This window comes from Octopus bimaculoides, chromosome 2 (assembly GCF_046866305.1).
Source record: "Octopus bimaculoides isolate indiv1 chromosome 2, ASM4686630v1, whole genome shotgun sequence".
NCBI lineage: Eukaryota > Metazoa > Mollusca > Cephalopoda > Octopoda > Octopodidae > Octopus > Octopus bimaculoides.
Window position 1 is genome coordinate 33,628,392 of NC_142929.1, and position 26,765 is coordinate 33,655,156.

Here is a 26,765-nt window from a genome sequence, read left to right on the forward strand (position 1 = left end):
CAAAAATGTCAATAAGCATATATTTCAGAAAAAATAAAGAGAAAAACAAAAAAAAACAAAAAAAAAAATATACATAAAATAGTATTTCAGTTGATAGATAACCTGAAAGATACAAATTTAGTAAGAAAGATACACACACAATGTACCTGAAACTGATTTTGTATTTCATGATTTTAAACTGTATATACACAAATAAAATAAAAATCATTGAACTTAAGAAATGAAAGCTCGCATGAGTTTGTTTATTAAATAATTTATACGTAATTCTCATGACAATTTAATATGTCCTAATATACTAGAAATATACTTAAACAGGTTCATGATGTAGAAAAAAATGATTTTTTTTTTTTTCTACATCATTAACCTGTTAAGAAACCGTAAAAAAAAAACTATTAAAATATTTAATGAAAAGCAAAATTACAAGCTGTCAAATACAAAATTCAGTTCACTCTATTCTAGTGGTACTAAATGAATTAAAACTTTGAAGTATTTAGAATGATAACTAAAACAATTTTCAAAACAATTCAGATAAGTTAATGTGTCCCAATAATTCTATGCCACAGCTTCTGGCTAAAACCAATAATAGAATATAATTATAAGTGTAACCAAAAAATAATTACACAATGAGTTTTAATTTGCAGGTTCAATCTTATCATGTTGATGAAAACTTTAAAATGCAGTATTCTCTAATTATTACATTTCTCTAAGACTTAACAGATTTCTCTTTAAGACTAAAATACAAACTTCATAATAGTAGAACATGGTTAAGGTGGCTTAACAAAAAAGCAACTTTACCATGTCAAGAAGTCAGTCTTTAATTTACAGACTAAAATCAAATCACATATATCAGACAATTTCATAACTTTTTCATATATTTCTAAACATTGATCTAATTAGAATTAGGTGATAGAAAAAAAATAAATACATAAATACAACTTACTTTCTTTCAAGGCATACTGAAGATATTCATTCTCTAGTCCATCATCTTTCAAAGGATGTTTTTCCTACAGAATCAAACATAGTAAATTAATTTAATAAAGAAAACATACTATAAACAAAAATCTGTAGGGAATTTATTAAAAACCAAAAATATATATAATTCTTGTGAAAGATCCAATGCTAACCATTTTCGGCGAGAACACATTATTGATGTATTATGATACATAATCTATGCACTAACTCTGAAAAATGAGAAATAATCCAAGTTCTAACCGAATAAATCAGAAAATAAACGGAAAGCAACTGCTAATCTCTGGGAGATGTGGAAATTTGCTGTACTAGATAAGACGCATTGAGCTAAGTAAAATTGCTGTCTTCCACACAGACAGGCTTGTCCTTTCAGGTGCTGGTGCCACTTAAAAAGCATCCATGCCAGTGGCACATAAAAAGCACCCAGCACGCTTTGTTAAGTGATTGATATCAGGAAGAGCATCTAGCCATAGAAACCATGCCACAACAAACAGTAGGAGTCTGGACAGCTCCCCGCTAGCTAGCTCCATATCAAGCTGTCCAACCCACACCAGTACAGAAAGCCAACATACGATGAGGGTGATGATGACTACTCTATTTGTGTTTCAAAGTGAGCAGGGTAGCTTAGGCTAAAGTTTCTCTAGAGCCCTAGGTCTAGTAACACCAGAGCCTAATCTGCTTTCCATGGTGTATATGTATGACTGAGATTACAACACTCCCCACTGAATGCGACAACAATCCATCACAGGGTTAACTCCCCAGCCATTGCTGGAACCTATTTGCAGCTCAGTGGAATGAAGAATGTGAAATTATGTGTTTTTCTCAAGAACACAAGGCACCACCCAGTCCAGGAGTAGAAATCTCAATCATATGATTGTGAGTAGAACACCCTAATCACAAGCTTTCAGAAGCAGTGAGGTGCCATGCAAAAAATACATAGTCAAAATGAGATAATTTGCCTAGGAAAGTATCTTATGAAAAGTTGGTTGTTATAAAGAGGCACAAGTAAATTATTTCAATTTGATCCAAGGAAACAAAATGAAGCAAATAATATTTTTAGTGTCTCAACTCTCTAGTATTCAGCTTATTCTGTCAAATGCAATGCTTAAGTATTCAAGTCATTTTGAATTAATCAGGCATTATTTCATAGCTTTGAGATCTTGACGATGTGATTGTTTATTTTCAAAATGACACTGTAGGGCAGGTGTAAAAGGCCAGATCTTACCAACTTGAAAATAAAACGGGTAGAATATTTTGGCCAGATATGGCCAGTTTAAATGCTAAAGGGTAACCTTAATGGTCAAATAAAGCAGATTTATGCAATATTGAATAGAAATAAAATATACGCACCATAGCTTCAGCTAAATTAGTCGAAGCTGATGACAATGTAGAGGTGTTTGGTGAGGAACTAACAATGGTGGGAGCACCATCATCATGGGACAATAACTCTGCATACTGAACTAGAAGACCCTTCTTATCATCACAACATTTGATTATTTCTTGATCTAAGGACTTCATTTTTTCTAGAAAGAAAGAAATTGAAAAATTAGAAATTATTGATAAAATGGTTGGAGTGCTAACAGTTAAAGTTAATATTGTATTGTACATTCACACTCACACACTTTAACATATGCGAGAGATATACTGAAGTAATCAATATACAAAATGACAACTGTTGTATTTTTGAAATCAGACACACAGATATACGTACAAACAATATTTTAATTAGGTTAGATTGTTTGAAATCCAAAAATTAGCTGTTAACTTGTGAGTATATAACAGTATCATGCAAGTAATTAGGAAGTTGAACATGATAATTACAATAAAAGATATACTAACAAAAAGTGAAGACTTCATACCAATATATCCACTTTAATATCTACAGAACTCATAAAATAAAAGGTTCTGTTGAAAAACTTTATGAAATTATAAGATTTTTCTCGAAGTTCTTTTCATTGATATTGTATGAGCAAAACAGATTCAATGAGATTCACTGGCACATAGGAAACAAAACAAACGAAACTTGTGAACAAATTCTTTTTAAAATAGTCTGTTTTGAATGAAACAAAACTACAAGGGAAATAAATTTTACTAGAATAAACTAGGTGATGTATCAAATTCAATTTTATTCAAGATTTAACAAATGAAATGTATTAAAATACAATAATCAGTCCGATTATAATTGAAATATCAAAACATTTAAATAAAGGTAATTTTTAGATGTATATGGAAGAAATCTCAGAAACTGTGTAACATTCTAATCAGAAAGGGAGTGATGTCAAAACTGAAGTGAAAAGTGTATGCAGTATGTGTGAGAAGTGCTATGATTTATAGAAGAGAAACATGAATGCAGAGCAGCAGTGAGGACAAGAAAAATTGAATGAAAATGGTTCGAATTGACATGCAGAGTATCACTGAAAGAGAGTAAGAAATGTCAAACAAGGAAATGTAGAGAATGCTAGGTCTAGAGTCACTGTTGGAAGTGGTGAAAAGAAATGGGATGAAATAGATAAGTCATTTGCTAACAAAAAGGATTAGAAGTCACTGGGTAAGAGGTGTTAAAATTGAAAGTGAATGGAAGTGGAGGAAGACTTAGAAAGATACAGATGAAGATGATAAAGGAAGAAATAAGGGCAAAAAGGTTGATGAGGGGCCTACAGAGGATAGGACAAAATGGAGAATGCTGTAATGAGCCCTGCTAGGGAAAGTGGTCATTAAAACACATGCAATGAGATGAGTTCTATAATTCACCGAAGACTGAAGTAAGGTATATTAAGCAAGTCAATTTGGCAAAGGCCACTACTCTCAATATTGTACATACATGAGCTTTTGAACTTAGCACTGCAAATTAAAGAACCTCTCAACAATTTCAGTACTGCCACTGCTTACATTGCGTTTGTTATTATCTAGCCGTACTTATTTACAGCAAAAAGGCTAAGGCCATTTTCTAGTAAAATGTTTTGGCCAGGCATGTGACAAACTATAAACTATTAAATTCACAGCTGATTAGCTGTTATTCCATTCACTCAATCGTCAGAGCTTCCTAACAGCCAAATTACTTTAGGTTAAATCTTAAGGTTATAAATTCCAACCATATGAAAGACCATAGATAAATCACTTGCAGTTTTAACTCATTAACAAATAATTTATTAAACTAAACTTATCCTTCTCTCACACACATACAAAAAAAAACTTCAAGACTAATGTTGGTAATAGTTTAAGGAAACAATAGTTTAAATTTAAAAGAAATTTTTATTGTGATGAAATACATTTTTTATATTCTCCACATAAACTATACAAAGAACTTGGTATATGCATCGAAAATAAACATGTCAACTTGCATTTTTATTTACATTCAAGAAATTTGTATTTCATTATTTAAAAATAATGGGTTAAGATTTGTTGATATCGAAAGCAAATTTTGTCCAAAAATCAAAAATACACAAATATGAAAGTAGTGAGGGCAGACAGAGCAAGAAAAAGAAACACCAAGAGAGAAAGAGAGAAGAAATGAGAAAGATAGTGTGCTGTGTGTCTATGTATTATACATAAAAATAGTATATCAACTAACGAAAATATCATACGGAAGCAAAGGTGCTGTTGAAAGTATAAAGTTAAATCCTTTTAATTAGAATCAATAAGTAATACACAACCACGCAAAACTGTTTACTTAAACATATACAACTTAATGAAAGGATGTATTAATTTTATTAGAAGTAATGATTTATGTATGAAATTAACAAATTTAACATAGACAAGGAAAAATTTTTTTTTAATGATTAGATATAAAATCATGATAAACAATTTAAAACAATTTTAAAATAGAAGATAAAACCCCTCCAATGAACATTCTAGATTATTAAAAAAACTAACCTATATAGCTTTACTACCAATCAGTGTTTTTTATGTTTTAATTAAAAAAGTTTCATGGCTAAAAGAAATTTTAATCACTAGAGTAAACCTAAAAGTACAAAAATTTTATTGTAAAACTAATGGAAAATAATCCTGGAAGTAATATATATATAGGAACCAACAGATGTTATTGAAGATGTACACAATCAATTGTTGAACCTTTAATAACAGATAATGAATGTGATCGATTAAAACAACTTATAACTTGAAAGAAAAGGCAATAATTGGTTATTCCTTTATCAGTAGATATAAATTGATAAAAGTTCTGAAGAAGTTCATTAAGTGAACAAAGCTGGAAGGTGAAAATGCAAGAAAAATAAATACTTAGAGATATTTAAATTATGGTGGTGAAGTAACTTAGAAACAGCACTTTTGCTTCAACATGACTTTTTTAAAATTGTGACTACGAAACATCTATGAAACAATTTGATTGCAAACTCAATACAAATCTAACATGTTCATATACCAAGTAAAAGAAAGTCTTGGTTTCCAAGTGAAAACTATAAGGAGCATATACCACAGACAGTATGTAAAAAAAAAGATACATATATATATATCACCAATTTATTTTGCTTATGTCTCTAAACTTTCTCACTCATGATACCCAAATATTCAGAAATTTGTTGAAAACATTTTTCGATATTGCAAATAATTTTTCTGAAAGTGTAACCCAAGTCAGGGAAGGAGTAAAGTGATCTGAAGAAGAAGATTTGGTAGATTTACCAAATAATAGCCGTATTCGTTGTCTTCTAATCTCCATGATTTTCTGTTCTTCAGCTTTTTTAAATGATTGTGTAGCTTCCAACGGAACTAGAAGAAAAAATGATAATTATGAATATAATGTTATTTAATATTATCCCAAATCAAGTCAAAGACGTAAAAAAATACCCCAATGCCTTCAAACAATATCTCAACAGATCTCTTCAAGGGATACCAGACAAATCACTTTCGCCAGGATAAATCTCAGTCATCAGCAATTCCCTACTTGAAAGGGGCCATATCACACAACTTGACTTAAAAATGACTTAACAGATTCTCAGATGGTGCTATTAAGTTAGGTATGGCCTGGATCATTTTTTCACTAAAACATATGTAAGTTTATGCATGTTTACTATCTTCTGAAACAAGCAAAAGAAGAAATGGCATACCGTAAAAACCCATGTAATTTGCACACCTGTGTAATTTACACAGGTAATTTTCAGGATGAAATTTGTTAAAAAAAGCTTCTATACATGTAAAATTTGCACCCAAAAGTTTTCAGAATTGCTGATATGGCAAGGGTAAAAAAGGTTTCCAATTTAGTTTTATTAAGCATAATTTCACTTACTTATGATTAGATTTTCTTAAATTTTCATTAAATAAAAATAATTTGTTTAACAAGTATCACATTAAAAGCTATTAAATTACAAAGTGTTTGTGTTGTTTATGATACTAGCTAGCACTGTGCAGTCAAAAATGATGGCTAAATTTAAGCCAACGTGGGAGCTTGTGTGGTTGCTAAACGTGCTAAATTTCCAAATTTCCCTCAAAGCCTCCCTACAAGCTAAAAGACTAAGAATGTGAGAAAGTTGAGATAGTCACAGCTGGAATGTCTTTGATCATGGAGTTTCTATTTTACAGCCAAACTATCAAAAAATAACCAACAAAACCATTTCAATAAAAAATTTATAATTTGGACCTGCCTTCTGACTAAATTAAATATAGAAATAAAAAACTATTTAAAATTCTTAAATATTTTTATCAAAATAAAATAAAATATAGGTGCTAGCATTGTTGTGTGGTATGAATCTCGCTTCCCAACTATGTGATCATAGGTTCTGTCCCACTATGTAGAACCTTGAGCAAGTACCTTCCACTTTAGTCTTGGGTCAACCAAAGCCTCATCAATGAACTTGGTAGGCAGAAACTGGAAGTAACCCATCATAGATGTATGTGTGTGTGTATAGTTATGTGTGTACAGGTGTGTGTGCACGTTTTTTTGTATTTGTCTCCCACCTCTGCTTGATAACTAGCATTGGTTTAATTATATCTGTAACTTAATGGTTTTGCAAGAGATTGATAGGGTAAGTCTCTGGCATAAGAAAACAATAGATACTGTGGTCAATTCATCTGACTAAAATTCTTCGAGGTAGTGCCCCAGCATGGCTGCAGTCTAATGATTGAAACAAGTCCAAGATAAAGGATAAAAGATGAATATAAGATGAAAATGAAAAATACGATGAAATTGCCTCCCAACCACATGGTTCTGGGTTCAGTCCCAGTGTGTGACACCTTGGGCAAGTGTCTTCTACTATAGCCTCAGGCTGACCAAAACCTTGTGAGTGGATTTGGTTGATAGAAACTGAAAGAAGCCCGTTGTATGTGTATGTGTGTGTGTGTGTGTGTGTGTGTGTGTGTGTGTGTGTGTGTGTGTGTGTGTGTGTGTGTGTGTGTGTGTGTGTGTGTGTGTGTGTGTGTTTGTCTCCACATCACTGCTTGACAACTGATGCTGGTGTGAAATATGACCCCATTACTTAGTGGTTCACCAAAAGGAACTGATAGAATAAGTACTAGGCTCAAAACATAAGTCCAGGGGTTGATTGTTCGACTAAAACCCTTCAAGCCAGTGCTCCAGCATGGCAACAGTGAAATGACTGAAACAAGTAAAAGAATAAAAGAATAAAAAAAGAATTAAATAAATTTACCATCTCGAGGACATTGGCTCACAGCATAACTTAAATGATTTATCCACGATTTCATGTCTTCTGTAGATTTACAAACCAGTTCATACATTTCAGGTGCTGTTTGTCTTTTCGAGATCAAATAGATGCCTTTGCAGTCTTTGGTATCTCCCTTTTCTCTAACAAGCAGTTCATATAATGGAATTACACAAGACTGAAATACAAGAAGTTAATATTTAATGAAACGGATTTTGAAATATTAAAAAAAAAGTTGAATGAAAATGTGTACCAAATCGACAAAAAACAAAACAAAAGGGTCTCTTTTTTTTTTTTAAGAATAATTCACCCATCTATTTATATAGCTATTGATCTATCTACCTTCCTTTCTGTTGATTTATGTATCTGACTTCTCTGACAAAACGAATGAGCATTTAACCCTAATAAAGAATAAAATACAAAATGGATAACGAGTGCCTCAGCATGGCCACAGCCTTTGAACTAGAACATGTAAAAGAATGAAAGGGTAACATCCATAGCTATTTGCTGAGGTTATTTCACTTTAATACAGTAGGTGTCCATATGCTTACATCAGAGTCAAGTCTAAAGGCACAATGGATTGAGTGGCATATTGCTCTGTAAGAGTTTTATCAGTTGTTTTATCATGTCATCTGCTCTATAAAATGCATAAAACAAACTATATACAACTTGCAAATATATACAATTTAGAATGCTTAATGATATTACAAGAAGAGAAAGGTATTATGTGTTTTGTGTTACCATACAAGGCATGGATGTGTAAGAACCCTTTAATAGTCACAAACTTTTTTTGTTGGCACTCCGTCACTTACGACATCGAGGGTTCCTGTTGATCCGATCAACGGAACAGCCTGCTCGTGAAATTAACGTGCAAGTGACTGAGCACTCCACAGACATGTGTACCCTTAACGTAGTTCTCAGGGATATTCAGCGTGACACAGTGTGACAAGGCTGACCCTTTGAATTACAGGCACAACAGAAACAGGAAGTAAGAGTGAGAGAAAGTTGTGGTGGAAGAGTACAGCAGGGTTCGCCACCATCCCCTGCCGGAGCCTCGTGGAGCTTTAGGTGTTTTCGCTCAATAAACACTCACAACGCCCGGTCTGGGAATCGAAACCGCGATCCTATAACCGCGAGTCCGCTGCCCTAACCACTGGGCCATTGTGCCTCCACAGTCACAAACTAAAGTCTTATAAATTCAGTTTTTTTTATTTCTGTGAGTTCTTAGATCAAATGATAGAACAACCTGCCATTTTAGATATCAAGTATACCCGATACTTAGTTTGCAGTTTGTTGCAGTGATGTGACAAGATTAAAAATAATACCATGAGGTTTGAAGAGAAACAAAGAATAGAGTGAAAGACAAACCTTGTTATCTTGCATTGTGAAAGTATATTTTTGATTATTTTCTTGCATAAGAACAATGAGATCAGTTAATACCAGAGCTGTTACATCTGAAAATATATTAATATATAACAAAGTTAGACCAGAGAAGGTTTTATACAACATAATATAATCAAACTGCATTCCAATATGTTATATACAGTTTATATAATCCCCATTTTTATAACAAATACATCATTTGTTTTAAATTTTTTTATTTTAACCCCTTTAAGAACAGGGTAACCAAAATTTACTAACTAGAGATATTGGATAACATATTCCTTAAGAAAATAAGCACAATTGGAGATCTTAACTATTAGGTTTGAAGATCAATAATCAATAGGAGTTGGGCTTGTAGCTCCTATAAATTACCAATTGTAACAAGCTTTGCTACAGCCATGACCAACATCTTCACCACTATGATGCCATTTGCTACTGTTGCCTGCTAGCACCATGTTCTCACCATAACTACTGCCAAAATATACACAACCACCACCATTGTGGATAGTGAAGTTGACTACCACTGCTGCCAACCCACAGCTGCTACCCACCCACTGTGAGCTCTACAGTCACCAGCAACACCATTTTTAGAGAACTGTGGCTGCTATCACATTTGCTGAACAAACCAAGGTCACTGGCCAGACAGTAATCTGGATGGCAAGGTTTACATAGGCCCACATTTGAAAACCATGTACTTTGTGCAAGAAATATATAAAGGTTACTCAATGTTGCTTTTTGCATTGTTAGAAGCTCTTCTTTTTTTGTTACTTTACTACTATTGTGTCAATGGTTTATTAATTTGTATTACATGTACTTGGAACCATAAAATAGCTAAAACTGAAAACAATCTTTAATTATCAACACAATTTTTCAAAATGATATCTGGAATATAAAAATATAGTCAGAAGATAAGTAGTCTTCTATTTTATCCCTCAAAATCCTGAATTCAAATCCTTTTTGAAAAGAGCAGTAGTCAAATACAAGGGCTGATTGAAATAACTTTGCTTTTTGCCAAAATTTGTGACATTGGGCTAATAATGTAAATATTGTTAGCACAATAATGTATAATAATGTATAATGAACATATTGCAGTACAGTGCTCAGGTGCACTACAACTCATCAGAAAAAGTAACCAAAACTGCATGAACTACACAGAATATGCACAGGAAGCGAACAGTAAAATAGCCTTTAAAAAAAAAAATTTTCAAGAAAGAAGAAATAGGGGGTGGGGATAGGGGCACCAGATGTACTGTTGGCAAATTTTAAGAAGCACAGAAGTTTTGAACGATGTTGTGTCTCAACTGCTAACTACTGATGCAGGTAGCTTAAGAAACCAACTTCATGATATGATTTCATTTCTGATTTTAGTGATTCTATTTTCTTTATATTATTAATAATATCTTCTAAAAAAGGCACGAATCACACTCACTCTTCCTTCTCAAGGGCATTGTACTTATGTAAGAAACCAGGTTGTTTTGGTAAGAGCCACAACTCTGCTTTGCTCACATCAGTATTTAATTGTTTACTTTCAAAAACTCAACAACATGGACAAAACTTTGTCTTTTTAACCAGTGTAGGCAGTCCTCAAGATTTGTCAGTTCAAATTCTGTATCCTTCAAACTTTCAAAGAGCATTAAAATCAAATCTACAAATCATAAGGACACTATGCACAACAATTTTTTAAAATATAAAATTAGTTTATCATCATCATCATTTAACATCCACTTTTCCATGTTTGCACAGGTCAGACAGAATTTGTTCAGGTAGCTTTTCTATGCCCTTCTTGCCATCAAACTTTGCATGTTTCCAAGTAAGGTAATACTTTCCGGTGACCTGATATGTTTTCGCAAAAAAATTGAAAATGAAGAACACTTGCATGATGGTGACACTCATTTACAGCTCTCATGTTATGTCAAGGCAAGGAGACAGTAACACACACACACATATACACATGATAACTATCTCAGTTTCCATCTACCAAACCTACTCACAAGAGAATGGTTGGTCTGGGTTTATTTATAGTAGATGACACACACATGTAACAAAGACCAATAACAGAATAATCTTAATTATTTACTAATTTTAATATTTTTATGACTTAGTGGTTAAAGCGCCGGGCATGAAGACATATGGCTCAGTAGTTAGAGCGTTGGGCGTGAAGGCACATGGCTCAGTGGTTAGAGCATTGAGCTCACAATCATGAGGTAGTGAGTTCAATTCCCAGACTGAGCTGTGTTGTGTTCTTGAGTAAGACACTTTATTTCACGTTGCTCCAGTTCACTCAGCTGCAGAAATGAGTTGCGACGTCACTGGTGCCAAGCTGTATCAGCATTTGTCTTTCCATTGAATAAGATCAGTGTTGAGAGGGGAGGCTGTTATGCATGGGCGACCGCTGGTCTTCCATAAACAACTTTGCTTGGACTTGTGCAGTGGAAGAGAACTTTCTAGGGTGCAATCCCATGGTCATTCATGAATGAAGGGGGGGGGGCCTTTACAAAATGCCAAAGAGAGAAGTGTTTCATAAGAATAAAAGTCCCTTACCAGTTACTTTACCACGTGATGTTTTCCAACCAATCTCACCCTCATGAATTAACTTTCGACAATTAGCACTTAAATCAAACCTCTGCAAATAGAAAATGAAAGATTAAGTGGACTACAAACCATAATAATATGTATTCAATGATTACTAGACAAACCTGTTTACCTTAGTCTAACTAGCTATGTGTCACAGCCCTACCTCAGAATCAAAATATTTTCCAAAAAAGAAGACTACAAGTATAAAAATACTTGCAGCAATAATTCATGTAAAAATTATTAAATTAACAGAAATCATCCTACATATGTTAAGCGTTTCAATTAAAGACTGAATTTACATAAAAAGTAAATAAATAAACACATTTTTAAAAATCAACATTGTCATCATCAATATTAAACGTCCTTTTTGCTATGCTTACACAGGTCAGACTGAATCTATTCAGACAGCTCTTTTTTTTTTTTTTTTCTGGCTGCATGTCATTACTGTCACCAACGCTTACCTGTTTCCAGCTACGCTAATATTTCCTCCATGGGCAGACATTCTTTTACAGAAGACTGGAGATGAACAACATCACTAGAATGACAGTGATATTCCTTTACAACCATGATTTGATGTCAAGACAAGGGTGTGTATATATATGCACACACACACACACACACACATGCATATATGCATGGCAGGCTTCTAGTTACCATCTACGAAACCCACTCACAAGGCTTTGGTCAACTTGAGGCTGTAGCAGAAAACACATGCCCTAGGTGCTGCACAGTGGAACTGAAACAGAGACCACATCACTGGAAAGCAAGCTTCTGAACCACACAGCCTTGACTGTGCCTAATATATAAAATCATCATCATCACCATCATCATTTAATGACCATTTTCTACGCTGGCATAGGTTAGATAACTTGACAAGAGCTGGTAAAGCCAGGGGTCACTCCAAGTTCTATAGTCTGTTTTGGCTTGGTTTCTACAGCTAGTTGCCCTTCCTAAAGCTAACCACTTAACAGAGTATACCGGGTGCTTTTTACATAGCAGCTTTGTTTTAGGATATCAATTCTGTTGTGGTGGGCAGGTCTTCTTAACCAATAAAAAGCATTGAATTACCTTAAATTTTCTTCCTCGATATGACACAGAAGAACGGGGTTCAATCCGTTGTATAATTTCTTCAAGGTGTTGTGCACATTCATATTCTTCAACTTGAGAATTCACATTCGTTAAAATATCTTTGATATGTTCTAAAGCTAGAAGCAAATTATCACGGTCCTTTTTATCTAAAAAATAAAATTTACGTAATTGGTTAACTCAAGGAATAACTGTTCATTAAAACATTTTTTCTTTTTGTTTTCTTCAATAAAATTCATTTACCAAAATAGTTCACATCAACCATGCTGCTCTCCATGATTTCAACATAACCCTAGCTCACGTGGTTACATGCTAATTAACCCATCAGCATTTAACCCTTTCGCATTCAGATTACTCAGTCAAGTGTAAAGTTTATTCATTCACATTGGTTTGAAGTAATCATATATGGTCTCACAGTTTTGGGATTTTGATGATGTGGTAACATACTTTTAGAATGACATCATACGGTAGGTGTGAGAGACTTAATCTGGCTGGTTTCAACATAAAACAGGTAGAATATTTGGGCCAGACATGGCCAGTTTGAATATTTAAGCGTTAAACAGCCTATATCTGACCCAAATATTCTACCTATTTTATGTTCAAACAAGTTAGATCCAGTCTTTTACACCTACCCTATGATATCATTCTAAAAAAACATCACATCATAATTTTAAAGCTGTGAGATAATACATGATGAATTCAAAAGAATTTAAATAAGTAAAGGCTACATTTGACAAGAGTAATCCAAATGCCAGAGGGTTAAACCATAGCTGAGACCCTGACAGATGCTACTACTCCAAGTCAGAGGAGACCTGGGAAAAACAGTGCTAAGAGATGGTGCCACATTCCTCAAAAGTTTGGAACCCCAGATCCAGTGCCCCACTACTGGTTATTAACTCTATAAATTTCCAATACGACATACAAGCTGTCACACATAAATATCTTAGACAATTATCATCATCATCATCATCATTTAAGGTCCACTTTCCATACTGGCATAGATTAGATGGTTTGACTGGAACTGGTAAGCCAAGAGTGTAATGGTTCCATTAACATGCCACCAGCATGGCAACAGCCATGATTACGATTTCACAGGTGCCATTTACATGACACTGGCAACGGCCACCACAATGATTTCATTTGGCTTGACAAGTCTTCTCAAGCACAGCATATTGCCAAAGGTCTTGGTTACTTGTCACCACCATCATGATGCCTGACATTCAAAGATCATGCTACTGGCAACAAACTGATATGCAAAGAATCAATCACCAACACACCACAACTTCTACTCCACAAATGTATTGCTTCCATATAGTCTATACTAACACTGTGGAGGCGCAATGGCCCAGTGGTTAGGGCAGCGGACTCGCGGTCATAAGATCGCGACTTCGATTGTGAGTGTTTATTGAGCGAAAACACCTAAAGCTCCACGAGGCTCTGGCAGGGGATGGTGGCGAACCCTGCTGTACTCTTTCACCACAACTTTCTCTCACTCTTACTTCCTGAGTTTCTGTTGTGCCTGTAATTCAAAGGGTCAGCCTTGTCACACTGTGTCACACTGAATATGCCAGAGAACTACGTTAAGGGTACACGTGTCTGTGGAGTACTCAGCCACTTGCATGTTAATTTCATGAGCAGGCTGTTCCATTGATCAGATCAACTGGAACACTCGACGTCGTAAGCGACGGAGTGCCAACATACTAACACTACTACAATAGGTTTTACTCCACAAATCTAGCTACTTGCATATCACCTTCACACAAACCCATTTCTTTCCCTTTCCTCTAATCCAGTGTTTCCCAACCTATTTTTCCCCAGGCCCCACTATAACTTTCCAGAAAAATGTATGCCCCACTGGTAGCATACATACAAAAGATTGATAATTTATCAACTTTTCATAATTATATGCTTTCCTTAAAAAAATATCCACACTAGGACATTAGAATAACACTATAGAGTAGTGAACAGTCTTCACACAGTGTGCTTGGCTCGAAGGATTAGTTTGGCTAGGTTAAGCACAGGTGTAGCATGTTTGTTGTGAACAAAAAAAGATTATCACAAGTCCATGTCCCATCAAAAAAAAGAATAAAAATTTGGATCTCACACCCCCACCACAATTTTCCCAGGATCCACCAGTGGGCTGTATGCCCCACGTTGGGAAAAGCACTGTTCTAATCACTTGTACTGCACACCATCTTTCATCACCCCCAATCAAACCCAACACTTAGCACCATATTTAATCCTTTCCTCACGAAATGTCAGCCTGCCTAAATACCCTTTCTGCCCATGTTTTTCTCCTGCAGATGTCAACTTTCAGATGTTGGAACTATATAAGAACCAGCAATATCAATCTCCCCAGTCTCAGGGAATGTGCCACTGTTCATAAGGACTGTCTCTTCGAACCAGTTCTCTGCACCATACTGTGCTTCCACCTATCTCTGTATGTACAAAAATTAAAACAATTGAAACTACATTGACCAATTAAATCATCATCATCATTTTCATTTTTCTGTGCTTGCATGGAATCACCAACCCTCATGTTTCCAAGCAAAGTAATATTTCCCTCATAGCCAGACATGTTCTCAAGGAATTTTAGAAGTGAATAATACTGCTTGTTTGACAATGAAAATCATTTACAAATGTAACATGCTGTCAAGACAAGGAAACACACACACACACACAAATGATAGGCTTCTTTAACCTGTCTACCAAATCCATTCACAAAGCTTTGGTTAACCCAGGGCTATAATAGAAGACACTCACCCAAGGTGCCTTGTTGTGAGCATATGGTTGGGAAGCAAACTTCTTACCAAACTGCCATGCGCATGTCTACATTAAACTATATAACCTCAATCTAAAAATTACAAACCACAGAACGCAATAATACCAAGTGAAAAATCAATAAAACTTTAACAAATACTTTGCCACTTAGTCATTCAGTTGGTCAATAATTCAGATAAAATTACACCAAGCCAACACCATATAAAATCAACGCAAAATAATTTGTTATAAAATGAAATATCTACCTTTTGTGTGTTTAACAATACTTTCAATCATTGTTGGATATTTTGTGAGACGATGAGTAACAATGAGAAGAAAATCAGGAATTTCTCGTTTTGCAAACAAACTATTACTTGACCATCGCTGCAAATAACATAAATGTTAAAAATAAGTAATAAAATCAGTAAAATGGTTGGAAAAATGAAGAGCATCCAGCTACTGAAATCAGGACAAATGATGCATGCAAGAACCAATTTATGACAGCAATGGCTCCCAAGAGACGACCAGGACTGTGACGACCCACCCAACACATGCCAGCATGGAAAGCAGATTTTCTATGCCTGGATGCCTTCCCGGTTGTCAACAAGTAATTTTTTTCAAGCAAAGTATAGCTGGAAATATTTTCACAAAAGACTTAGACCAAAGGACAGTGCTTTTATGACTGACACAACCACACACATATTAAGACAACAAAACACATGCAAGATGGGTTTCTCACAGTTTCTGTCAACCAAATCCACTCACAAAACCTGTGTCAGTACGCAGTTACATTAGAAGACACATGCACAAGGTACTACACAGTGAGACAGTGGGAATGAACCTAAAATCATATGGTTGGCAAGTGAGCTTCTTAATCATAAGCCATAGCTGTTCCTATGTCTTTTAATGTGGTGTTGTTGTTGTTGTGGAGGAGGAGGAGGAGGAGGAGAGAGAAACAATAAGAGAAGTCAGTACTATTCTGACTACCTTATGATATGCAATTTGGTGCATCATAATCTAAGTTCAAATTTTTTTTATTATTCTTTTAGGTGCCCCTCTCCCAACAAAGCTAATACTTCTAAGTTGTAGAGACAAGGTATATCAGAGCATGAGTATAAAAATAGCTTAGATCATATGGCTTTTGATGTGAAATATACATGTCGAGTAACATTAGGGACGCCAAAAGAATACACCCAATACTTAAGAAATTAACTTCCAGTTATCAACCCTTATGAGGTATCCCCCATGACAAGAAGAAGGAAAATTAAGAAACAAAGGACACTGCTTGCATGACAATTTAGGCATTCTAGAAAATAAAATAACCATTATTTGTAGTTTCTAATATAACAAAACTGGGTAAAACTATTATCTCTTCTTTCTATTAGATCTAAATAACATTTTCAAATCAATGTAATATGTGAAAAGAATTGATGGAAAAGCGGTCTTTAGACTTACCTTAACAAGAGACAGAACTCTGCGATCAGTTATCAAATCTTTGTAGACATTAGCAGATTCTTTATGATGTGAACAAAAGTAGCCATAAGCATTTTTAATCCTCTCACTACTTTCTCCATCAAACTGTTAAAAGGCAAGTAAAAAAAAAATTAATTATTTCAATGCATTTATCATTTTTAATATAAACAGTAAGATGATATAACTGACCTAATAATTAGCTAGCCACTATGATAAAACTAATTACAGAAATCTGTTATAATTTTGCCATGTCCAATCAAGTGGAGGAATATATACACCACAGAATCCAAGAAACCAGCCTTATGGCTCAGGAAGGATCTTCATCTTTTTTTGATGATAATTTTATAAAGTTTCTCAGTAATCATACAATATTTCTTGTGTGTCTAATCAATTTCAATTCTAATATGCTTTATTTTGCTTATTCCATTTTATGTCTGTTTTTCTATGCTAGCATTGATAAGATGTCTATATAATGGAAATACTGCTTTCCAACTGGATGCCCTTCCTGTCACAAACCTATTTTATCAAGTTAGGAATCTGTTATTCACATATCTTTGAGGGCATCAGCAGTGTTGTTATTGTCAGTTATCCTAGTGTCAAGAGAACAGACAACACTGCTCATAGCAAGCAACTTTCACAGAGCATGGATTTAAACATACACACACTTACAGCCATGACAGGCTTTTTCCAGTTTCCATCATCCAAATTTACACAAGGCTTTAGTCAGCCTGGGGCTAAGGGAGAAGTCACTTGCCCAAGGTGCTACATAATAGGACTGAATTTGAAATTACGACACAGTGGTGCTGATGACTACTGTTCACTTACAAAGTTTTTGTAGGATATCATCATCATCATCATCATCATTTAACGTCCGCTTTCCATGCTAGCATGGGTTGGACGATTTGACTGAGGACTGGTGGAGCCCAAAGGCTACACCAGGCTCCAATCTGATTTGGCAGAATTTCTACAGCTGGATGCCCTTCCTAATATATATATATGTATATATATGAAGTTTTCTTATTTTATGCTCACCTACTATTATCAACTCCTATGCTTTCAGTTGATGTCAAGAAACTGAAACATTTTCATAGTTTTTTTATTTAATATTTTTGTTTATAGTTTAGTAAATTTATTCCTATTAAAATTAGCGACATTACAAAGAAATTGAGCCGATAACCTGAGGAGATACAGACTAGCTGAATAAAATATCTTTCACATAGCTAAAATGTAACCAGTACATAGACCAGTACATCAGTGATTGATTGCAAATTAATTGTCTGGCTTTAAGTCTTCCATTTCATAAATTCTTGGCAGAACCAAAAAGTTATGTGCTTTACCTTCATTCCTTCTAATCACTTCTGTAATAAACAATAATTGAAAGCAACTGGCAACTCACCTGATCAATTAAGGTCTTCCCAATCTCGTCAATAATATTGTCTTTATTCTGAGACTGAAGATGCTGTAAGTTGTTAAAGAAAGACACATGAATGGCAAGGAGCTCTTCCAAACATGGAAACATCATATTGAGACACTCTTGAGACACTCCCGCTTCAGTGAAAAGACGCTTAAAGATAATCTACAATAATAATAACAACAAAAGAACAATCAACATCAAATTAATTCAAATCAAAAGAAAATACATAAAGCCACAAGACACACAGATTAACACATTCAGACACAGATTAACACATTCATTAAACTAATCATCATCCTCATTTCACTTCCACTTTTTCATTCTTGCATAATTTGCTGAGACAGATTTTCTATGGTCAGATGCTTTTCCTGTTGTTAATTCATTTGTTTCCGAGCTAGACATGTTTTCTATAGAAGACTAGAAATGAACAACCTTATTTATGTTCATTACATGACATCTGCACATGACAAATAGGCTTCTTTCAGTTTCTATCTACCAAATCTATTCACAAAGCTTTAGTCAACCTAGGGCTATGGTAGAAGACACTTCCTTAAGATGTGCCTAGAGACTGAATCCAAAAGCTACATGGTTTGGAAGCAAGCTGCTTAACTACACACCACACCACACCTGCACATATTCAATAAACTAGTGCATTGTACTATTCATATCTTTATCATTATTCAGTTCTAGAATTAAAATTCTTCCAACTGTTTTTTGCACTTTCCTTTGCATATTTATACTGCTTCAATTTACAGTCGCCATTTCTTTGTGTTTCTTCCAGATCAGACCATGTTGATTGATCTATACTACATTCATGCTTACTCATAAAAATATTCTTTTATATTGGAATCCTAACAGAGTTTCAATTTCTAGATTTTAATTCATTTTCCCATTGTAACTGAATTAATAAGCTCAATTAATTAAGAATCAGAGAACCTACCTTTTGCATAATAGTTAACTTTTGGCAATATTTCTTTTCTGTTAGTACCAATTCTAAAAAGAAAACAAAAATTAGCATTAGAAATTCTTCAACCTATAGTCACAATTGGAATAACAAAATAGATTAAATTTAGAGAGAGAGAGAGAGAGTTGGTGTAGGGAGAAAACCAAGAAAAAATTAGATCCAAATGAAAGAATAACTGACTAAAACAGGTTTTCTCATCACAGCTTAGAGTTAAGATAGATTTCATCAACACAAGTTAATTAGTGTTTTAATAACAAAAAAGACATTTCTTCATAATCCGAACAAGAAAATAAATGAAACAAATAGAAATAATGTACTAGTAATAGTAGATACAACTCTGAAATTAAAATCATTAGTTTTGTTTGTAAAACAGAAGACTTTATGCAATTTCAAATGTGACCATTAACTCTTTTGCAGGAAACACAATTGCTATAGATTAATGTAAGGCATTCTCTTGTTGGCTGATCATTGAAGATTGAATGTTAATGTGTTGAAACATTACTAGTGAGTTTCATTGCATGCATTCCTGTGGAATTGTGATTTGCATGTCATCTATGTAGACTGATATATTTTTTTATAGATTTAAACGCTCAAAATCAACACAGACGTGCCCAATGGGTCAGGTCATTTTGTTAGCAAAAAGGTGGCCTTCAATCAATGTTGACAAAATATTTGATATCTCAGAGGAGACTGAGGGTAACAATGACAGCCTAGATAACAGAGGTGATCTTGATTTGTCATCCTTTTATGATTCAGAGGATGAATAGGATACAAGTGTAAGTGTTGTAGATAATGACACAATGCATGTGTACACTTGTGCCGAGTCTGGTAGTGGGAAAGAATTGCATGGTGATGGGGATACTTCTGACAAGGCAGATGATGTCTTAACAGGTACCGGGTGCATGTAAGTGACTTGGAAAATGACAACCACCCCCCTCTCCCACTGTCATAAATGATTTTATCAGTCAACGTGGACTTGTACAGACACCAATTGAAATCCACTCATTTTATTTATTTTTTTTTTTTTTTGTTGATGCTGATGTGTAGTCTTCATATCAGAATTATCTTGTGATAGAAACCAATGAATATTTCACCAACCGTATGAGGAAATATGGGACCACTTCAAAGATGTCTGTGACAACCAATGACACTTGAAAAAAACCAAGATGAGTTGTCGGTTTACATTTCAATATGGAACTTATACATAAACAAATCATACTGAGTTTTACACAAATTGTCAGAAAATTATTTGCCCACACCATAAGATTTCAAAAAAAAATTATCTACTAGTGAAAGGGTTGAAATACCTTTACCGTAAAATAAAGATATGTTTCTTTATTAGCCACACAGGGCTCAACATAGAGGGGACAAAATACAAATGCAGAGTTTTTCTTTTCCATGGGGACGAAAATAAAGTAAAAAAATAAAATGGGGATAACGATGAAAAGGCATCAAGGCAACGTTTGGGGTATGTACAAAAAAAAAAAAAAAAAATTACAAAAATTTCCCAATAAATGGGGAGGTTATCCGTGGAAAGAAAAACCTACGGTAAAGACCACGGTAACCTCGGTCCTTAGTGTCACAATTTGTTAAATAAAATTTCTTTTATTTATGCAAGAAACATAAGTAACTCTCTGTTTACAAAATTTTAAACGTTTTATAGAATCATGGTCAAGGTAGAAATCAAATATAGCTTACCATAAATATGATCTTGTCGTTTCACTTCTTTACTACTTAGCTTTTTGACAACCTGCAATTAAAAACCATGATGTTGTAGTAAGTGATATTTCAAGACTAATTATTTCAATGTTTATCATTCATCAAATGTTGTATGAATATGAGAACACAGAACACATATGAATGAATACACACACATTTATACATTTGCAAGTTTTCAAGAACATCCATCACATAAATCTGAAACAGGATAAAGAAAATCAAATATTAAAACCAAATGAATAAAAATTCAAGCATATTGTGAACCTATTGGACTTCGTTTATCACACATACACACACACACACACACACTTGAATGTGTGACTATGTTGTTAAGAAGTTCATTTTACAACCATGAGCTTTTAAGTACAGTCATATCGTGTGATACCTTGAACAAATGCCATAGACCTAGGCCAACCAAATCCTTGTGATTAAATATGAAAAACAGAAACTGTACAAAACTCATCAGATATGAATGAATGAATGAATGAATGCATATTTGCATTTGTATGTCTGTCTGTATGTATGCATGTATGTATCTATGTGTGAATATTTACAATTCTGGACTACAAAGTATGAAATTTGTAGTCATTCCCCCATCAACAAATTGTCCATTAGACGGGCTTTCAAAAATGAGCAAAATGAAATCTCCTTTATTTGCAAAACTGGGCTAGTAACAGCAATAAGGGCTTCTGACTATAAAATGATGCCTCAACCACATATATTTATCTAGCCCAAGCAAGCATGAAAAACTAGACAAGAAACAAATGGTCAAATGAACAATACTGAGTGCGTGGTTTCAGAAAGGTGCATCCCAACCAATCAGTTTGGGGTTCAATCCCACAGCACAGCACCTTGGGCAGGTATCTTCTACTATAGCACTGGTTCAACCCAAAAGCCTTGTGAGTGGATTTGGTAGATGGAAGCTGAAAGAAGCTCTCTCTCTCTCTCTCTCTCTCTCTCTCGTGTAGATATTGCACTTCTCTGAAAATTGTTCAGATAAGGGCAGTGGCATTGCTGTCATATCCCATGAACAGGGTGTCCACTGGTTTTGTGTCTTTAATTATGTGTAGAATAAGACATCCCTTACTTGAAAAAATAGAAAGGACATAATAATGCTGCAGTAATATACCCGTGCAACTTAAACTAGTGTGGAAAAATGGGCATAGAAAGCAAAAAAAAAAAAAAAGAAAAGATTTTTTTTCTCTCCATCACAACCCTCTTTTCATTTTCTCAACTCCTCCTACTCACCCCTATATAATGTGAGATAACCATGAATCTCCTCTGTAGCAAGACACCTGTCCTTGTTTCTCTATTATATTATAGCCTTTCAACACCTCGCCTAAAGATGCCTCCCCCTCACTCCCACTTAGTACTAAGGCCTTTTCTTTTTGCTTGCTCTTTTTTTGTCTTATAAGTTATTTGGCAACCTTACAAGTGTTGGTGGCATGAAAAAAGCACCCAATACACAATGTAAAATGGTTGGCATTAAGAAGGACATCCAAACATAGAAACTATGCCAAAAAGGAAGACAGAATGAGGTAACACTCAAATTTTCTGCACTTTGTAAGACATATGCATTAAAAAAACAAAGTATTGTTTAAAGTGATATGTAATGTAGAGAGAAAAGACATTGTTACCAAACCATAGTACATAAAAAAAAATGTTAAGACTTCTCACTATCTTTAATAAATTTCAATAAAACAATACCTTTTTCTCAACTGAGATGCTCCATGCTTCAGGTTCATTTTCTTCCATACACAAGAAAGGGTCACTTTCCAAGACTGTCTGATCCATACCATCTGCTTCAGTTAACACAAGAACAATATTTAAGAAAACATTAGACATTTTCAGTTATTCAAGTAAAAATCAAAAACCTATATATAGGAATTTTCTTTCTTTGTGAAACATTAATATCTTATAGACATTACAGTGTTAGAGGCAAAATAAAACTATAATCACAAGATATGAAGTTTTAAACTTGCAGTGTACTTCACACTAAAAATAAGTATTTACATATAAAAGCAAAAATTTCTCATTTGAGAAATACTAAGTGTACATAGAATAGCTGCATTTTTTTTTCAGCAAGAATGTATTCTGATAAGAGACAGAGCACAAGAGAAGGGAGGGGGAAATCATCAATAAAACAGCAAAAGTTTTAAAGGTAATGTAAAAAGCAGGTTTAGGATGACAGGACCAATGTTTTAAAACAGATTTTAATTATTTTAATTGGAGAACTAAACATTAAATACTATATTTCAATAGTCTAATTATATGCTGAAAAGTCAGCAGATGTAGATTAATTAAATGGAGGCAAAAATAGAGAGAAATAGGCAAAAGAAAGCTTAATAGAGAATGAAGCTTATACTTACGCTCGTCAAGGGATTCCATTGACTCGCTAATGGTTTCACCAATGCTGATAAAAATGGAAGAAAAAAATTAGCATTTCTTGAATAATAATAATAATAATAATAATAATAATCATTTAAAGTCCACTGTTCCATTCCTGCATGAGTCAGATGAAATTTGTTGAAGCAGATTTTCTATAACCAGCTGCTGCTTCCGAGCATGGTAATATTTTCTCCATGTCTAGGCATGTTTTTCACAGAAAACCGGGAATGAACAACCTTGCTTGTATGATGATGATGCTTATTTACAACCAATATGTGACCTAGACAAGGGTACGCACAAACATATGCGCACACAAACACACACAGAAAATGGGCTTCTTTCAGTTTCCATCTACTATATTCCCTCACAAAGCTTTTGCTATGGTAGAAGATTCCTGACCGAAGCCAAAACCACATGGTTGGAAAGCAAGCCTCTTAACCACACAACTACACCTGTACCTATACACATATCTAAACAAAACCTATTTAAACCTACATCAGACATTAAAAATGTTGCCTTAAATTTCTATCATGCTGCATCATCATCATCATCATCATCATCGTTTAACGTCCGCCTTCCATGCTAGCATGGGTTGGACGATTTGACTGAGGACTGGTGAAACCGGATGGCAACACCAGGCTCCAATCTAATTTGGCAGAGTTTCTACAGCTGGATGCCCTTCCTAACGCCAATATATATATATATATGTCTAAGACTATCAAAAGGTAATGAAAGTTAGTGATGGTCTCTACCAGTATTAAAAAAAATTAACAAAATTTTTAAAATAAAATTTATGAAAATTGAGTTTTGAAGTTTCAAAAAAGTTACCAAGCATATACCTAGTTTATAGTCTTTAGTACTGTTATAGACACCAAGCAGAATCAATGCATTTTACAAAATTATCAATGATTTCTGGTGAAGGTATATAGCCCAGTAGTTAGGGTGTTGTACTTACAATCATAAAATCAGGACACCAGGTGGCATACTGTGTTCATGAGCAAAACACCCTCATTTCATATTGCTCCAGTTCACTCAGCTGCAAATGAGTAACCTTGCAACAGACTGGGTGTTCTGTGTAAGGAGAATGTCATGGTCTTGGATACTTTTACACCATAAGCCAGTCCACCAAGCCAGCAGGGTTGCATCATTTAAAGGTTACAACAATGCAAGGAAGCACATTGTGACTATTGGTGTATAACAATATCTGAGAATTTCACAGATACAAAGATTAATGAATTTTGTCTAGTTTCAAAATTAAACTATTTGCCGGGATGTTGTTGATGCCAACAGACTTATCTCTGAGATGGTAGGAAACTAAAAATCTCAAATTTATTTTTCAGACACTAGATGACATCTTCCATTCTAGTGTATTTCATAGTATATAGAGAGACACAAGCTGACTGAATAATATCATCAGTTCAATTTAAAGCCTAGCTTTCATTGCAAATACCACCTTAGTGTTCTCAAGGAAATTACAGAGCAGTACTTGTTGCAACCAAGAGAAAGGCAAGTTACTATTTCCTTAGAACATCAGTGCTGATAGTTACAACTATAGAGGCTTACACAATCTAAGGGATTTCATAAGCCATTTGAGATTTCTGGAGATTTTTTTTTTAATGTTTAAATATTTTTCAATGCTTTAGTGACTATGCTACTGAGTTTTCTCTCAGTTTTTCCAGTACATGTATACTTCTGATCAATATATGGTGCAATATTGTTTATCGTCTTTATTGGATAGCACACAGTCACATTAACATTAGCTTAGACAAGGCGTTTAAAGTTTGTTTCCCCTGTAATAAATGAGATATATAGGTGGTGGGGAAACATATCAGAAAATAATTTAGATAATTTACTAACTTTGAATGCATTGATTCTGGACGATTGCTACCATATTCTTCTCTTTCTTCAGAAATTCTGTGGCTGGAAAAAAGAAAGAAATAATAAATAAATAAATAAATAAATAAAAGAACTATAGAATCATTCAACACACATCATATTTTTATCTTGCATAGACTAATAATCAGTCAAAATTAACTAGATGCAAATGCAATTACTAGATGTTTATGCAGCAGAAACATGCATCGAACCCAGTTAAATCAAATATGCTGTATAACTGACTGCAGAAATAAAAACAAATATGCAGATGTACTAGTTTCCATATTCAATGTAATTGTCTTGGATATGCACATCATCGTTTAATGTCCGCTTCCCATGCTAGTATGGGTTGGACGATTCGACTGAGGACTGGGGAGCCAGATGGCTACACCAGGTTCCAATCTGATTTGGCAGAGTTTCTACGGCTGGATGCCTTTCCTAATGCCAACCATTCCAAGAGTGTAGTGGGTGCTTTTACATGCCACCGGCACGAAGGCCAATCAGGCGGTACTGGAATATATATATATATATATATATATATATATATATATATATATAAGGGTATCGCTGATATGGGATTTCTCCCACATATCTTTACTTTCCACTTCCTTATATTAATATAATATATATATATATATATATATATATATATATATATATGGGTATGTAAAAAAAAAAAAAATGCTCAGAAAGTTAAAATGACAAATTCCTACAAAGAAACCAAGCCTCACTTCTCTTCTTGCTAGCAATAAATCACCATTGCTTATAGCCAGAATAAGGAGTCAAATGTTTAAACTTCTACAGAGTGACTCTACACGTGAATTCCACATCTGATCACATAGAGAATATGTTTTACAACAATTTTGATGCAAAGTTATTATTACTCTTAATGTTCAATAGAGACCATTATCTTTCCATTTTAATTCAATATTTAAATTAAGAAATGATACCAAGGAAATCAAGTAAATATTCAAGGAATTACATACAACAACGTATTGCTAACTCACACTCAAAGATAATACATAGCGCACAATGTATTACACATTCTGTATGTGATACAAAATGTATCATATGCATAATCTATCACACACATGCAATGCTTTACAAACTTATGCATAGTGTATAACGGATACTTAATGTAATACACACAAAACGCAATTATATGCATACATAATTCATCACACTGAGACAATATATTATTTATATAGATACTGATAATCTATATCTATTGCACACACACACATACATACATATTTGCATACTTACTCTAATAAATACATTCACATCATACATACAGGTACACACATAAAGTAACACTAACACTGGGAGTAAAACTGTGAGTGTGTGTACCTAAGTGGGTTTGTGTGTGTATTTACAAACTATCAGTTCTTTCAATGGGGAAACAGTGAAAAAGGACCTGTCCACTTAAGTGCCAAACTTCAAATTATAGTTTGCTATTAATCTCTGTACTTCCTATTTCAGAGTTTGTATTTCTGTCCTGATAAAAAAGGATAGATTACCTTTAAAGCTTAATAAATATTTTATTGCAGCA

The 26,765-nt window shown here is 34.1% G+C and overlaps 1 protein-coding gene across 50 annotated transcripts in view; it reads right to left on the reverse strand.

Annotated features, from left to right (window-relative positions):
• LOC106868006 (uncharacterized) overlaps window positions 1-26,765 on the reverse strand; it is a 553,573-nt gene that overhangs the window by 31,603 nt on the left and 495,205 nt on the right. For 43 of the 50 annotated variants that reach the window (XM_089342694.1, XM_089342659.1, XM_052976095.2 and 40 more), the window contains 15 exons: window positions 25,196-25,258; window positions 23,320-23,363; window positions 22,658-22,752; window positions 20,930-20,981; window positions 19,208-19,260; window positions 18,250-18,429; window positions 16,836-16,958; window positions 15,647-15,764; window positions 12,603-12,769; window positions 11,502-11,583; window positions 8,946-9,031; window positions 7,566-7,755; window positions 5,605-5,691; window positions 2,320-2,492; window positions 941-1,004 (listed from right to left, as the gene is read on the reverse strand). In XM_089342694.1, coding sequence (XP_089198820.1) covers window positions 941-1,004; window positions 2,320-2,492; window positions 5,605-5,691; window positions 7,566-7,755; window positions 8,946-9,031; window positions 11,502-11,583; window positions 12,603-12,769; window positions 15,647-15,764; window positions 16,836-16,958; window positions 18,250-18,429; window positions 19,208-19,260; window positions 20,930-20,981; window positions 22,658-22,752; window positions 23,320-23,363; window positions 25,196-25,258 — 1,577 coding nt within the window. The remainder of the gene's footprint in view (window positions 1-940; window positions 1,005-2,319; window positions 2,493-5,604; window positions 5,692-7,565; window positions 7,756-8,945; window positions 9,032-11,501; window positions 11,584-12,602; window positions 12,770-15,646; window positions 15,765-16,835; window positions 16,959-18,249; window positions 18,430-19,207; window positions 19,261-20,929; window positions 20,982-22,657; window positions 22,753-23,319; window positions 23,364-25,195; window positions 25,259-26,765) is intronic. The other 7 variants (XM_089342596.1, XM_089342650.1, XM_089342511.1 and 4 more) reach the window with 1 other exon arrangement.